General features: G+C 35.1%; 1 protein-coding gene across 7 annotated transcripts in view; it reads right to left on the bottom strand.

Annotated features, from left to right (window-relative positions):
* Positions 1-258: 258 nt before the first annotated feature.
* DCLK1 (doublecortin like kinase 1) overlaps positions 259-17,675 on the bottom strand; it is a 387,769-nt gene continuing 370,352 nt past the window's right edge. For 6 of the 7 annotated variants that reach the window (XM_074303493.1, XM_074303491.1, XM_074303492.1 and 3 more), the window contains one exon: positions 259-445. In XM_074303493.1, coding sequence (XP_074159594.1) covers positions 388-445 — 58 coding nt within the window. In that variant the 3' untranslated portion in view covers positions 259-387. Of the gene's footprint in view, positions 457-17,675 lie in introns of all 7 variants that reach the window. The other variant, XM_074303494.1, reaches the window with a different exon arrangement.

Here is a 17,675-nt window from a genome sequence, read left to right as displayed (position 1 = left end):
TTGCTTCTATCTTTAAAAAGAAAAAAAAAAGTAATCGCAAAATAGACTTAACCCTTTGAGGATCCTATTAGCAGCAAGTTGCCATCTCAACAAAGAACATTGTTCATCTCATTCATCATAAGGAAATGGGTTCAAAGTTACCATAAGCATACTTTCTTTTCTGTCATTCAAACATTTTAGTGCCAGATGGATCAGATGAAACTGTTTCACACAAGTTTGGAGAATTAAGAGTCTCAAAGGGTTAAGTGAGGGCTGTGATTTTTTGTAAAAGGGTTTTTTATTAAAAGGGCGAGTTAGGTGAGCGAACAGTCTCCGATGAACTTGGTGAATAGTCTTCCGATTCAGAGTTGAGTTCAGGGGGAGCTTGCTGTGCCTTATACCGGCTCCTCACATCCTGGTTGCGTCTTCGTCGGAAAACCTGCCTCTCCTTATCAAGAGCGGTGGTCTGGCAGGGGCATAAAATGAGAAAAAATAAAATTAGGCTGGGCGAAATTCAAAATGAACGCAAACCATCCCCCTTCTGGAGTTGTGGGAGAGAAATGGGAGAATATGCAGGCCTCGTGAACCTGTCCATTTTCATTCAGTCTGCTTGACAAAGCAGGTCATGCTGCTTCACAACTTATAAAAGCATAGATCCTGGAGACTGAAGAAGCAGCCAGGGCATTATCAAATATGTGCAGCATGGATGGATGCCATATGCTTAACTTCTGGGGGACGCTAGTTCCATACAATCTGAGATTCAGATTTCAACTCAGCTCCATATAGATTAACCTCTGCCCCACATGGTCTAGCCTGAGAGTTACTGACAAACTCTAGCTGGAGGGCTGTCGGTGTGATGTGACCTGAGGTAGGCCGGTGTAGGGTGTGTTCATCAACATTCTAGCTGATCAAGATGAAAGGTGATGAAACCATCAGACATGCTGGTATGAGATATGAGCTCCTCCTCCAGCTCTTTTACACTGTGCCTCAAGCTAAATGATCTGGCTTCCCCCCCCCCCTTTTTCTGTTTAGCTGTTGAGAAGGATGGGTGAATCTGGTTAGCATTGGTCTAATTTTAATGAAGCAAATTCTTGCTTTAAATAAAAGCAAACTGAAATAGGACCACCCCCACAAAATATAATGATCGATTCTTTTTGGAAGGCTTCTGTCGAATTACATAGCTTTGAACATCCTGGCTCTCCCAGTCATCCTTCTCCTCCTACTTGAACCTACTACCAAGTTATAAGCTCATGTGTGTGATAATTGGCTCCAGCCCTGGAAGTGGTTATGACATCAGAATTGGAACCTTATGACTTCACAAGAGATTTAACAGGTGTTGGAAAGGGAGGCAGAGTCTCACAAAGAAAATTTAAACAGAGAGAGGAGAAGAGCAAGGAAAAAGACCAAAGAAAATTATCAAATACACATAAAAGTTGAAAGTTTCCTCCCATGAAAGTTCTTTTAAAAAGGATGTGGCCTAGAGGTTATTCTGCTTTCAGGAGATTATTTTTCCTCTACTGGGATATATGCCACCATTTTTCCTCTTGAAAATTTACTGTTAACTTCTTCAAAGAACAGAGATAAATTTATAACCAGACTGGTTCTGAGAACAAAGTGAGGACTAAATCCCTCATACAACTGCAAAATAGCATTACAGCAATCTAAGATCTAAAATAGGGCAATCAAAGCTCCCAAATGAAGTAATAAAGAGAGAAAGGGAGACTGTATAGAATGAATACAACAAAAGGATTAGTTAGGCTGAATTGCTTCCTTTTTTCCTATCTAGGTCCTGTATAACATTGTTAGGAATCAATGAGGAAGATAAACTTTAATAAGTCATGTCTAGTTTATAAATAACAGGGCCAGAGTATTAACACAGTGGTGTTTACCTCTGATTCCTTTGCTACATTTGGCTCAATCCTTGTATATAATTCTCATTTTTATGCCTACTGACTTTATAATCATTTTTTTTTGTTATCATAAGACCAAATTCCTAGCTTTTATTTAAAGCATGGTCAACTGAAAAAACTGATGGTTGCCTATATACAAGTGTTCCCAAGAAATAACAGTCTATTTAGTCTGAATCACATAACAATCATTCTGCAGTTAATCCTAAGGTCAGACATACTCTCTTAGTAATTAAAATGTTTCTACTTCAACTTTCTGGAGAAAGAACACACTGCCATAAAAACTGAATACTGATCTTTTGCTTTAAAAATGGATACAGAATAAGTAAGTTGGACATTCCAAGTGGAATAGCTAAAATAGGCTAGGCAAAAAGTAAGAAAAAGAGGAAGCATTTGAAGTTTTAAAAATATATCCAAGTACTTTTCTTAAAGTAACTCAAATAATCACTTTCCTGACACCACCTTTATTTCTCCTAGATTTTCTAAACATTATAAAGCCTTGAATCTGTCTTGCTTTGTCCTACCCAATGTTATCTATTGAAGTAAATTCCTATCCCCCCATACCCCTGACATCAACTGCCATGCTCTAGGGTCTTGTAATTATTTAGGAATCCCCAACCTTAGGGCAATTAAGTTTGTTTTGGACAGTGACCTTGATAGGTTTAAGGTTGAATTTCTACTTAGGTTATTCTAGTTTCTTCCCTAAAATTTTTTTAACCCCATAAAGGGATTTCTCTTTCCAGTATTTTAAAAGTGGTGCTTAACAATGGACATAGATAATAGTCTTCACACTGACTCCTGTCCATTCCATCTCCTCAAACTCCATCCTTTTTAGCTTTTCTGAAATTTATGGTTCAGTTTCTATGTTCCCTCCCTTTATTTTTAAGGTTCAAAATTGTGAAATAATCCTATGTTATGAAAAATAGATTATGATTGTTGTCTTTTTGTTATCAGAATTATTCATCTGTGAAGGCCCTAAGAGATTATCTGGTCTAACCTACTAATTTTTGAGATAAGGAAGTGAGACCCAAAGAGATTAATCCAGTGGTGTCATACTCAAATAGTGACTTTGAAAACTTCAAATGACATCTATTTTGTATCTAAAATTATGCTGTATTTAAATGTTTTTTTCATTAAGCATTTCCTAGTTATATTTTAATCTGGTTCTGTGCAATGGTATTTTGCTAGTTTTTTCATCTTGGTTAAGCTATTAAGTCAACTAGTAAGCAACAGAACCAAGAGTTTGTCTTTCCTCATATTATTAGCTCTGCCAATGTGTCCCACATCTGTCTGCTTCTCATCCCTTATACCGCCATCATCCTAGTGAAACCTCCATCTTCTAAACTGCATCCTACTTTTCAGTTTTCTTTTAAATCTAATGATATTAGCAATCTTACAATTCTTTGAAGTAGACATATCATTTCCTTCCTGTTTTCACTGACTGTCCCCCAGTGCTGAAACCCTCTCACTCTTCATCTCTACCTCTAGCTTCCCTGGCTTTCTTCAAGTTTCAGCTAAAATCCCACTTTCTGCAAGAAGTCTTTCCCAGTTCTCCTTACTCTTGGTACCGTCCCTCTGATACTTTTCCTTGTTTATCTTATATTATTATCTTTTTATCCTATATATTCTTATATATCTTGTTTGTATATAGTTTGTTGTCTCCCCATTAGATTGAACTCTTGAGAACAGAGACATTTCCCCCTCTTGCTTGTTTTTTGTTATGGTGGTGGCTGTTCCCCCCCCCCCCCCCCTTTTTTTTTTTAATCTTGAGATGCACAATACCTGGCACATAGTAGGCCCTTTATAAAATCTGGTTGACTAATTTTGTCAGGTCATTCTCCATTATTTATAAGATAAAGTCCAACTCTTTAATCATTCAGTGCCCTACAATCATTTGGCCAAAACCTACTTTTTCCAACCTTATCTCATGAGTATGAAGCTTCTAATCCAAATTGATTGTAACACAGTTCTCTGACTAAATCTAGAGCTCATTCCTGCCCCTACTATCTTTTTGCCTTTTCCCTCATTTCTGATAACTATCAAAATAAAGTCCAAACTCCTTAGTCTGACGCTCAATTCTCTGTACACAACTGAGCTCTGAATCACCTTTCATGGTTTATTTCTATCCCAGGATTCTGAAACCTAGTTTTTTGTTTTTCTTTTGGTAGGGAAGCATGGATCTATTTAGCAATTATCTGATGAAGTCTGTGGACCCTTTCTCGGAATAATGTTTTATGAAATAAATATATATAAAATTACAAATGAAACAATCATATCAAGTGTGGCTATCAATATCAATATATATAATTATATATACAATTTTTTTTCAGAGCCCAGATTAAGAATCCTTGTTCTAGCCAAACCAATTATCTTTTGTATATATGCCACATCCCTCCTTCCCCATGTCTGTTATAGCTGTTTTCCACACAGAATAGTATATAAGCTCCTTGAAGGCAGGGATTTTTGCTTTGTAATCCCAGGGCCTAGCATACATATGGAATATGGATTAGGATACGGACTAGACCTATGATGTCATTGATATAAGGAAACTCCATCAAAGATCAGATTGGTCCCTTCACAATCTTAGGGATTCATCTGGAGCATTTAGTTGGTTAAGCGATTTACTCAGAGTCATTGAACAGATAGTACCTGTCAGAGGCAACATCTCAATTTTACTTCTCATTCAACTAAGTTTTCACACATTTGTTGAACTGAATTTAAGACTTAACTCAAATGCTGAACTCAATAAATTTTTCCCTGGCCTCAAACTAATTTTTCCTTCTGATTTTATATGACATAAAGGTAGGTAAAAGAATAAGAATTTATATAGAACATACTACATGTGCTAAGTACTTTATAAATATATCTCAGATGAGACTCACAAAAATTTTACCAAGCAGGTGCTGTGATTATTTCTATAATTGAGGAAACTGAGACAAAAGGGTTAAGTGATTTGCCCAGGATCATGCAGTTAGCAAGAGTCTGATTTGGGATTTGAATTCAGGCCTTCAGGCTCAATCTATCTGTAGACAAACATCTCATATAAAAAAAGTGAATTTGTTTTAATCATGTTCTCCTCTCCATGATCCCATTTGGGATTTCTTGGCAGAAATACTGTAGTGGTTTACCGTTTCCTTCCCTAGTTCATTTTACAGATGAGGAAACTGAGGCAAACAGGGTTAAATGCCTTGCCCAGAATTACACAGCTAGTAAGTGTCTGAGGGCAGATTTGAATTTGAGTCCTGCTGACTCTAGGGTCAGTGCTTTGTCCACTGTCTTAGATGATCTAATTTATGCTAATCTATATGTAAGTCTTTCATACTATAAGGTCCTCAAGGGCTCTCATTCAAGATAATTTACTCTCATAATAGATTATTCATGAATACTTGTTCAAATGTTGAGTCATGTCCTACTCATCGTAAAGTAATAGTGCATGGAAGGTGCTTAATAACCATCTGAACAAATGAGAACCTAGAGTTTCACATATTGTCACATTTCATCTTTTATGTTACCTTAAGTCTTGACATGACTACTGGACCAAGGCACTATCATAAATATAGAATCAGGCTATGTATTTTTGCTTGATGGACCCAAGTTGGTTACACATTTAGGATTTCATCTATTTATATAATAAAATGGTTTTTAAAATATACACTTCCTTTAGCATATCCTTGAATATCATTTCATAGGCACTTGAGAACACTGAAAATAGGAGGAAATGAAGAAAATAGCAGTACATGCCTTGGCAAATTGAATCCCTAAAAGTACTGTAATGCCAAAAATTTAAATGAACTCACTTGAAGGCATTTTCCCAGAAATCCATTAAGCTATAACCACACTGGGCATCTGCACTGCAGCCAATAATAGAGGCAACATCATTTAAATTCTGGATCTCCCACCAACAAATATCTAAGGCATGCACATACATTTCTCTCCCTTCCTCCCTCTCCCTATCCCTCTCAATCTCTTTCTGTTCCTCTCTTTTTCTCTCTCTTTGTCTCTTTCTGTATATGTCTCTCTCTCTCTCTCTCTCTCTCTCTCTCTCTCTCTCTCTCTCTCTCTCTCTCTCTCTCTCTCTCTCTTTCTGTCTCTGTTTCTCTGTCTTTCTCCCCTCTCGCCTTTCTCCTCTACCTTTCCTTCTCCATTTCTTCCCCCTTTTCCCTCCATCCCCCCATTTTTCTGACTTTGGCAACACAAAACTAGAGTGAATAGACTTCCTCCATTTGTGTGTGTCCTGCAGAAGTTATGCATTTGATAAAAGCTCAATATTTAATATTTTATATTGCTTAATAAAATTACAAATTTTCAGTTTCTTAGTCAAATTGAGTAACTGGTAAATATAGTCTAGCTCTAGTCTTTGATAAGTAATTGGGTGGGCAGACTGTATATGTATTGAATGAACAATGAACTGAGTCCAGAATCAGTTAGGAGGAATTAGTGGGCAGAGATGGCATTTGGGAAAAGACACTATATTCTGATCAAATTAAAGGATCATATTGCTAAAAGACATATTAGAGGTCATCTCTATTCTCTCAAATGTTTAGTGACTTGCTAAGGGACATACAGGTAGAAAGCACTTGAAGCAGGATTAAAATTCAGGTCGTTTGATTCCTAACTAATACTTCTTATTTTGATCTACTATGTTATATAGTATATATATAATATGTCATGTTATATTTGTATATACTATATACTTAAGTCTATCTACTATTCTATCTACTTCATTAACAATAAATCAGTTTATCACTGAAACAAATGTACATTTTAAAAAAAGCAACATTCTTCTGGCAATACTATATGATGGAGAATCATGGATTATCACAGTCTTTGAGAGATCAAAACAGAGGTTCACTCCAAACAGCACTATGGTATGAATACTATGGCATATTATAAATGATGAATTGTACATACAAAAGAATCCCAAAGAACCATAATTCAGAAGATTTATGACTACAGAAGTAGGTAAGATGATTATGTATAAATATCAAGATTGAAGGATAATTAATGGACAGTCTGTGCATTTTTTTAAACCACAGGATGTCAAGAGATCCAAAAGGCACCCAGTGTACTAGATGGATGCATGTAGAGAATTTATGGAAATACATGCACAAGAGTCAGTCAGGATGAGAAAGCAGGCTTGAATCTCAATTTGTATCATTGTAGGTGTGACCCATATCAATGATATCATGGATCCATTGAAGTATTACTTGGTTGAAAGGTTTATTGGTACATAAGAACCAAATGCATGGGTTATGCAATAGATTTATCTAAGTTTCTTCAGTAAGTGATGACATCATTAATAATTCACAAAAGGACTTGAAATATCCTTGAGGAGTTTTTTATAAGGCTTCTGAAAGTATAAATCTTGAGCTTGTGTTAATTCTTAACTAAGAGAAGGTAAACATGACAAACTCTTAGAAATAAAAGTTTACTATTATTACTAAATAAAACATTAATTTTGCTATTTTAAAATAAATCTCTAATATATTGCCCTAGGATAGAGCCATAATAATAGGTCAATAAAACACATTAAGCAGAATTTTGTTGTTCAGTTATTTCAGTCTTGCTGACTCTTTGTGACCCCATTTGAGGTTTTCTTGGCAAAGATACTGGAGGATTTGTCATTTTCTTCTCCAACTCATTTTACAGATGAGGAAACTGAAGCAAATAGGATTAAGTGCAGAGTCACATAGTTAGGAAATGTCTGAGGCCAGATTTGAACTCAGGAAGATGAGTCTTCTTGACTTGTGGCCTGATACTCTATCCACTGTGCCATCTAGCTGTTCATTAACCAGAAGAAATATTTGATTTTGAAAAATTATGGGGAAGACTTAGTTATAACTATCCCACATAGAAAAAAAAATCATATACAACTACTCCAATGTAAGAAATGAATAAGTGGATTTTTTTCAGGGGAAAATAAAGTTAACATGAAAAAGTGAAGAATAACAACATGAAATCAGTTATTTTAGAGCCTTTGGTGCTTGGATGGATTAATCAAAACTACTAGATTTCTTAGCAAAATGATAAGGTACTTAGAAAATTATTCAAAAGCATTTTTAAAGACACCAATTATATCACCAGGAATTTGCATAACAATACATTTCTGTAATGTAATTGACTGATGACCTATATTGTTAAAATGAAATTTATATCAGATTCTTGGGTTATTAAAAACAAAAATGTCTTCCATTTTATGATACATAACATTTTGAAAACCATAATGGCATATATGGAAGGTATATTTTTGAAGTGGAAAGGACTTTAGAACATATCTAGTCCCATCCTCTCATTTTAATAGATGGAAGGAAATAAGATACAGACAAGTAATTAGCTTACCAAAGAACACCTACACAACTTCAAACATGCTTATAATAATCTTGTGATGAAGGTAGGAAAGTACTAATACTTATTTGAATGTTACAAGCAAGAAAATTGAGCTCTAAAGATGTCAAAAGAGGTTCTCCATGTCATATGGCTATATTAAATACTAAATAATATTAAATATTAGTTAATATTAAAGCGAGACTTAACTCTTTTATTTCCCTTCATTGCCCAATTGACTATACTATTCTCTGTTGAAATCCTCTTCATCCTTCAAGACTCCTCTCATATACCTCTTCCATGGAGCCTTCCTTGAATTTTTTTCTTCTTCACCCCACCTCAAAATAACTATTATTGATTTCTCCTTTATATACCTTTACAGCACTTTTAGCTTCTCTTATAATTTGGATGGGGAGAGAACTTAGCAGGAATAATGAGCCCATGAAGCAATGCAATTATTTTAACTGGGTTGGAGCAAATGATCACATTTTACATAATTATAACTTCTAATAGTGAGAATTCAAATACTTGCACCACTTCATGGGATTTATTATTTTTTACTGATTGGGATCCTATCCTAATTCAGGTTCTTCATTTCTAATTTGTATGATAGTTATTTGCATGTCTCATTCCTACTCCAATATCCAATACCCTCTAGTCAATTCTAAACTTTTTGAGCTCAGAAAACCATGTTATCCCTGTGATTCTCTCAGAACTTAGTACAGCATATCAGGTTTTAAGGATCTGTGATTCTGTTGGATTGTAGAACTAACTCACAAATCCTGGGGCCTTGTACACTGGCTACGTATGGTAGAAAAATTCATCAACAAAAAAATGCTGAGTTTCTTCAAATTTAGCTAATTCCAACCCTGGATAATAATATGTCTGTTCTTGGGTTTGACCTTGAATCCTTTCTGGAGAGGTAGGTATTGCTGGAGTTTGTACTTCTATGGTATCACTTTTAAGTACCCAGGGTCACCTCTGTACCATGATGAGGCATTGGAGGACTTTATTGGACATGTACCAATAAGTGTTTGCTTAATGAAAGGGCTGCTGAAAAACTACAGAGTGACTTGTTCCATGGTAATCAACATTTTGGTGTTTATAGATCTTAGATATTCTAAATGAACTACTCTGGAATTTTTCAATATTTGCTTTTGGCACCATATTTGGAAATCTTATTTCGCCTACACGATACATCCATATATACTGTCTAAATACACCTAATACATTTATATGCCTATAAAAAACACATAGTGTGGAAGATTCTGGGAAGGTGGTGGTTCAGTAAATTTCAAGCTCTCCAGATTTCCCCACAAACAGGACAAATTTGCGCTTCAGGGTACACATAGACTGGTGAAAAATCAAGAAGACTTGGCGCAGAACAGGGGTCCTCCTGGTATAAACCAAGAAGAGCTGAAGAAAGACACCTAGTCTAGAGGGGGAAAGAGGCAGTCATGTGTTGCATAGAGGGTGGACCTTGGAGTAAAAAATGACCTATATTTATAAATTCTGCTTCTGATAAATATTAGCTAGGTGATCTTGGGCAAGCCAATTAATGTCTCAATGCCACCAGGCAATTCTCTTGAGTCTAATTTATAGAAGACTTGAATCTCTCTCAGTCTAATTTACCTATTCTGCCCAAGTCAGGAAAGCATATGGGCATGAGTGAAATATATATTAACTATATTTTTTTGTGATCTGACTTAGCAAACATTTCTCCAATATCTACCATTTTAAACTTGATGATTCCTTCAAAAAAGTACTTGCCAAGTCAGAAGATTACTCTGTCACTAATTGGCTTTATGGTCTTGGCAAGTCACTTAAACCTTTTTGGGTCTCAATATTCTCTATAAAATGAAAGGATTAGTACAAAAGATCTTAAAGGTCTCTTTTTGCTGCAAAATTATAATATAATTAATATCATCATATATCTTCTATGCACCTCACTAGTCTTTTTTTATTTAAGCAAAAATTGTAATTTTCAGCCTTCAGGCTACAAGTATTTCTGCTCTGGGATACATGCAAGATTTGCAGGAGGAAGAATCTCTTTTTAGTTATGAGGCAGTTTTCTGTCATGTCAGTAATTATTGGATTTAAGTAACTGCATTTTTCAAAAGCAGATAGTGAGTTTTTTCTTTTCTTTTTTTTTTGTTTCCTCTTAATTTATTGCTAGCCATCAGAAAAGATCTTCATTTCATTAATAAAAGAACATTATTGTACATTTTGCTTTTTAGCCCATCCATTATTTATACTACCTAGGAGACTGAGCTGTAGATGCAGATGTTCATGCATTAATCTAAGAAACCTTTTCCTCCACTCCCAGTCTCTCTTTCTCTCTCTTACTCTGTGGGGACATGACTGCAATTTGCTTGCCATTTTGGAAATGCTTTGCTTGCTGGCAAAATTAAATTGACAAATCTATTCAATTTTTTTGCCATCTTCATTTTCTACTTGGCTTACTATTAAACTTAAAATTTATATATGTATATTTCTTTTATATATATACATACATGTATGTATATATATAAAGAGAGAGAGAAGAGAGAGAGAGAGAGAGAGAGAGAGAGAGAGAGAGAGAGAGAGAGAGAATTTTCCAATAATAAAGATGGTCATTAAAATGAAGTAAGCATGCAGATTCCACAGAATGAAATTGAGAAACCTCCTAACCTGGTTTCTAGATACAGAATTATTAATATATTGGCTCTTTTCATAGTTTCAGGGGTGTCAGTACTATATGAGAAGCCATTTTGAATTCATAGCTTTATCCTGCTTCTCAGTATATTTTCAACATGGTCTTTAGAGAGAGTCCTCCTTCACCTAAAGTCTAAAATGGACCAAAGTGTGTGATCATTTTGTGACAAACATAAATTGAACAATGAAGAATATGAGTCTTTGATTTTCGTAAATATTTTTGGCAGGTTCTGAGCCCATCTTCAGAAGAAAAAGGGTAACATAACTTGTTTCACCAGAGTATCAGGTGTTGTAGAAGTACATTAAAAACTAAATTGTAATTTTCACTTTGTTCCTATCTTATTATTCATGATTAAAAAGAATCACATATATCTTGCTTTAAAAAAAACCTCATGAATTTAAGCTTAATGGATTTAATGCTTATTACAATAGAATTATTAGTTTTATAAAACCAGGTAAACCAAAGCTGCTTTGGCATGGTAATTGACAACTTAAAATTTTTTGATTTATTCATAATTGCCCATGAAGGCATCTGAATAAGGAAAGATAATTTCTAACTTGGGAGGAGGAATTAGAGAAGATTTCATGGAGGAGTTGGCATGGGAGTTATTTCTTGAAGGAAAGCTAAGATTACAATAGCATGTGTTTATGGAGGTTAGGATTAGGGTTAGGATAGTTTTCCAGATATTGGAAATGACATTCATAAAATCTCTGAGATCTATAAGAACAGAATGCTTATGAAGGAGAGGGTTAGTTTTTGTTGGACCATAGAAAGTATGGTTGGGAGTTGTATGAAATAACACTGGAATGGAAGGTAAAGGAGTCAGGGACTTTATTTGTTAAGCAAGAAGGAGGTCATTGAAGTAATATGAATGTAGGAGTGATGTTAACAAATACTATAGCTCTTTTTAAAAAGGGAAGTACTAGAGATGGGTAGATAAGTTAGATAGGTTTCAAAGTAATCCTGGTGAGTTGCAGTGAGTATCTGGGCTACATTGGTGAAAATGCCATTAAAAAGGGGGTGATAAATGTGAGAGTTTATGTAGGTAAAATAAATACGATTAACAACTGACTGGGTTTGGAGTTGAGGGAGACGAGAGAGCATTTAAGGGTCAAGTGCCAAAATTGAGAAAATAGTGGTAACATACATAGGGAAGTCAGAATAAAGAATAGTTTGGGGTTTTTTGAATTTTTTTTTTTTTTTTAGAAATATTGAGTTAGGTTCAGGACATGATGAGTTATTGACTGACTATCCAAGTGGAAAAATCTGATAGTGAGTTGGCAATGTGGATCTAGAATGTTAGAGAAGGAGGTCAGAGTTAATGATGGAGCTTTGGAGGTATCCTAGTAGAGAGGAATGCTAAAATTATGAAAAGGGATCAGTCTGCAAAGAAAGGAGTATAGATGAAAAAGTACAGAATTTGGGGGATCACCAATATTAAAAAGTGACTAATAGGAAGAGAGTTAATGAAGAAAATAAGGACGAGAGTAAGAAGCATCAGGAGAGAGTACAAAGATGGGAGAAGGCAACCATGTCAAGAAATACAGTAAAATTAAGGAGGATGCAGATTGGGAAAAGATCATTGTATTTTATATTAAAGAACTCATTGGTGAATTTTGAGAGAACAATTTCATTAGAATAACAGGAAGAAATCATATCATAAAGGCTTTAAGACTGAATAAGTGGTGAGGAAGTGTAATTATGGGTATAGACTTTTTGTGTTAGTGAAAAGAAGGATGAAAATATCATTTACCTATCTGACCATAGTTATCTTGCCATATATCTTAACCCTCCTAAATCTATTCCTTATCTTCATCTAGACCTCCAATCTCTCTACCCCTCAGTATTATGTCTTTATTCTCTTTCTTCTTCCCTCTCAACTCAATAGTCATTTCAATTCTATACTGTCTCCTGTTCTCAAATCCCTTATTCTCTTGTTCTTTTACCACTTATCTCTTGTCAAACCTTAGTTCTGTATTACTTTAACCATCCTCTTCTACTGTCACTCAGTAGTTGCTAAAAGCTAGTAGAGTTAAATCATACCAAACAGGAACATTACAAATTGATGTAATTCAATACTAGCTAGGTCCTCACTACATCAAGGTAGTCCTTTTATTCCTCTCAAATTGATCCCTATCTTGATTTCTACAGATATTTTTCCTCAGAAGTCCCCAATTTAGCCCACCTTTCAGCTGAGGACTTTACCCTTATTTTGCTGAAAAAAAAAATTGAGGCCTCCCTTTCTCTCATTTTCTTAATCTTAAAACTCCTTAAAACTTACTCCTACTGTCTCTTCTTTTCTTCTATGCTTTGATAAAGAGGCAGCCATTTTCCTTGCTGAGGCCAATCTCTCTACACTTGATTATATCTATCTTTTCTTGTTTTTTTCTCCTATCTAATTGCATCCCTAATCCTTACTTTTCTTTCTTTCAAAAATTTCATTTTTCTATCTATTGGTTCCTATCCAACTGCCTTCAAGTACACTTAAGTTTCTCTCTTCCTTAAAAAACTTTTCTTCATCTCCTTAGGTTATCATTCTATAATATTCCTCCCTTTCTTCATCAAACTACTTGGAAAAATTTGTCTATGTTCATTGATTTCACTTCCTTTCATCTCATGTCTCAACTCTTTGCAATATGGCTTCTGATTTCATCACTTCTGAGAAATTGCTCCAAAGTTATGAGCTAGTGCTTCATTACCAAATTTGGCAATCTTCTAGCTAGTTTTTTCCTTTTGCCTTTTACTTGTCTGACCACTTCTTCACAGTCTTTTGTATTGACTCATCATTCAAGTCTGGTTTTCTAAGTGTGGGTATTCCCCAAAGTTTTGCCTTTAATCCTCTTTTCTTGGTAATTTTTTTTTACACACTATCTTGGTAATTTCATCAACAGCCATGGGTTTAACTATCATCTCTATACAGATGAATTCCAGATTTATATATCTAGGCAGTCTTTCTTCTGAACTTTAATTTCACAGGAGCAATGGCATATTGGACATTTTAATCTGAATTTCAACCTTAATGTGTCCAACACTCAATTCATTAATATCTCCCTCCCCAAACTATGGCCTATCCTAAACTTTATTTTTTCTGAATGTATTACCATTTTTAATCTCTTGAGTTTATAACCTTGATATATTACTGTACTCTTTACTCTCCTGGACCTCATACATACAATGGTTTGTCAAATCTTGCTACTTCTATCTTTACAACATTCCCCCATTGTGTTCTCTCCAGTTATACAGCTACCACCTTAATTCAGATTGTTATCATCTCTCTCCTGAAACAGCTTTTTAATTTGTTTGCTTGACTTAAATTCCTCTCTATTCTTATATATATTACATACTATAGCTAATTTTTCTTAAGCACAGGTCTAATCCTATTTTTTCCTTACTCAGTCAAGTTCAGTGGCTTCCTATTGCCTCTGGGAGACCCCCTCCTCCCATTTAAAGCCCTCTATGATCCAACCTTTTACCCTAACCCCCCACTCTACTGTCCATTTTGCATGCCTAGAATTCAGTCTCTCCTTACTTCTCAGAGTCTTTCTTCCTTTAAGATGTAGCTCAAAGGACCATTTTCTACATAAAGTCTTCTGATGTCCTCAGCTGCTAGTGCTTTTCTTAATACTTTGTATTTAACTACTTTGCATATATATATATATCCACTTTATGCTGTTGGTATTTATATATCTATTTAGATATATCAGAATTAGAAATATAAGCTCCTTATAAATAGAGATTATTTCACTTTTTGGATTTGTATCTTTAGCACCATTAGAATGCTTTGCATATAGGAGGTGTTTTAATAAATATATGTTGATTGTTTGACTAGAAGTTTAAAAGAATAGGAGAACTCTGGGGAGTTTTTTCATTATAATGAAGCATGTTTTCTGACAGTTGAGGACAATGATTCTTGAGAAGATTGATGGAGTTGGTTTGTGGAGGAGGTGTTAAGGGATGCAATTTAGCTTTGTTAAGGAGTAAGAACATCTCTCTCATTGGTGTAAGAGAAAAGCTTGGACAAATGGGTTAAAATATTGAGAAATTCTAACCAATGGAACTGGGGAAGCTTACACAAAAAAGTCTTGATCTCAATAAAGAAGGACATGAAGTCACTTGATATGAATATCTGCAGAGGGTGGGAGATTTGGAACTATGGATGTGAAGGATGAGATAGAGCAGTCACATAGTGTAGCTGACAGAATACCAGGCTTGGAGTCAAGAAGACCTGAGTTTGAATCCTTCCATCACTTACTGTGTCAGCTTGGGCAAGTGTTTAACAATTTTCAAGTCTTAGTTTCCTGAATGTAAGAGAATAACAACAATACCTTACCTCATGGGATTGTGAAGTTCAAATGAGATAATCTATGTTAAATGATTTGGAAATCTTAAAGCATTATATAAGTACTGGTGATTATTAGTATTAAATATTTTATTTATTCTAATTTTATTTAGTATATACATATGAATACATTTATAATTTTAGATATATTATAAATATGTATTAATAATACTAATAGTAGTAGTAATAAATAGGGTTGCTGAGAAACAACAAGGGGCTAGCTGAAGCTCTACAGAATCAGTTTAAAAGGATGAAATCAGCTTGATTCTGTGACTTAATCTAGCAAGACTCAATTTGAAGTGGGCATGGCTGAGTAATAAGATGGTAATGACTGTTTAGGTTAAGTATGAATACATTAAGAATAACAGGAATTCAAAGGGACAAGCCTTCTAGACTGGTGACCACTAGATCACTGAAGTAGTTGATAGTGAGATTAAAAATTAATAGGAAGGCAAGTTGAGAACTAGACTGGGGAAGATAGATTGGAACATAGAAAGGAACCATGGGTCCAGTGGTTTACTATGAGCAAGAAGAACAGGACATATGAATAAATAGGATATAGAGGTAGAAGAAGTCATTTTGTTTAGAAAACCAAAGAACAAAGCTCAAAATCCTGGAGTACTGTAGTTAGTATCCAGGGATATTATGAGGATTGGTAAGGTCTCAGGTATAAAGGTTCTAGTATGTATTTAAAGTAGGTGGAAGATAATGGCTATGGGAGATGATGGATATGAAAGTAAGCATCCTAAGAATGATGGTCACCAACATAAATTTTGACATTCTACAGAACAGTGAATGAAACAGGAGATAAGATTGAAAGAACTAACATATTATCCATATGCTCATCATTGAAGAAGGGAAGATTGGCAAATGATAGCATTAAAGAAGGGGGAAGGGTGTGTTAATTACATGAATTTTGAAGGAAATAGTGTGAATATGCTTTTTTTAAAATTATTTTTAAGGGAATTGAGGGAATGAGAAGTAAGTCAACCCTTCCTCCAGCTCATAACCTGCCCTGGAGAACTGCAAAGGGATGTAGCACCCCCAGGGGAAGTCTAGATTTCCCTTAAAAGGAGGAAACAAAAAGTTTTCTAATGAAATGATAGCATCCTGATTTCTATGGACATGTTCTCTGGCATTTGCAACTATCTTTTCATAATGATAACATGATGAGCTTTTCCCTACAAGAGAACTTATGATACAGTTTCTATTGTGTCAGTAGACAAGTTATTTCTGTGGGTGTTAAAAAAAGAAGAAGAAGAAGAAGAAGAAAAAAGAAGAAGAAGAAGAAGATGAAGAAGAAGAAGAAGAAGAAGAAGAAGAAGAAGAAGAAGAAGAAGAAGCAAATCCTACATTTTCCTTTTAAATCTGAGAGAAGAAAGGAAAGTTTGATCCACAGACGAAAATCACAGAATATTCTAAGCAATTTTGAATCAATAACAGACAATCAAGAATCTCAGAGAAAAACAGTATTTTCACATACATAGTACTTACGCCCAAAGGATTAAGATCTGGACTCCCATGGCAACTGATTGGCCCTAGCAACACACAATTCAAAGAAAAAAAATCTTCAAATTGCTGGAATCCCTATAAAGAGGGACTCTCAGAAAATTGTGAGTAACCTATTTGATTTGTTAAAATGCAATGCAGATGTCTCACCATTCCAGCATTTTTTTATTGAACATTCAAGGCCCTGTAAGTTGCAATAAGTAGTGCTTCTGACCCCTTTAGGCATCTCAGTCCAATAATTTGCTCTTCAGTGTCAAGGCACAGCTGCAAAATCAAACATTTCTCCCTGTCTTGAAACTTTGTCTAGAGCCATAATTTGGTGGCTTTGAAAGTTAATGCTTCCTTAGAAAGCAGCGGCCCCCACCAGTCTCTTTCTACTCTCCATTTTCCAGGGAGCCAAGATTAAAGCCCCCAAACTTCCTGTAACAGATTAAGTCCCAGGAGAGGGAGATTGGGAAATGCCCGTGCTCATGCAGAGACATATGTCTTTCCAGCAGTGCCCTGACATTATGCAGGAAGCTCCTTTCCTAAAGAGCTAAAGAAGTGCAAAGCAAATAGTTCATTGCAACTTTGCGACTCAGGATTGTATGTCCAATATCTGGCAACAGTAGGTCAGTTTGTTTGTAAAGCTGCAAAATCATGCTGCTTTACGAAAACCACTCTTTAAAGGTTGGACAGAGTAAGATGCATTTTTTTCTTAACCCCATCCATACCTTTTAACACAGAGCATGGCAACATTTAATAGCCTCACAAAAAAGACACATTACTGCTTTAGCCCAGTATTATCAATTGTATTTTACTACAATCTGCTAATCTAAAGCACACATTTTGATGGGGGGGATATATTTGGGAAATGAACTAACATCAGTGTTTTGATCTTATTTAGTGGTGCTCTGTATGTCTTATTTTTCTGTTCATTTTA

Source organism: Sminthopsis crassicaudata, chromosome 3, assembly GCF_048593235.1.
Source record: "Sminthopsis crassicaudata isolate SCR6 chromosome 3, ASM4859323v1, whole genome shotgun sequence".
Classification (NCBI taxonomy): Eukaryota; Metazoa; Chordata; class Mammalia; order Dasyuromorphia; family Dasyuridae; genus Sminthopsis; species Sminthopsis crassicaudata.
The sequence above is the reverse complement of the archived record's forward strand: the minus strand, read 5'-3'. Positions and strand labels throughout refer to the sequence as shown.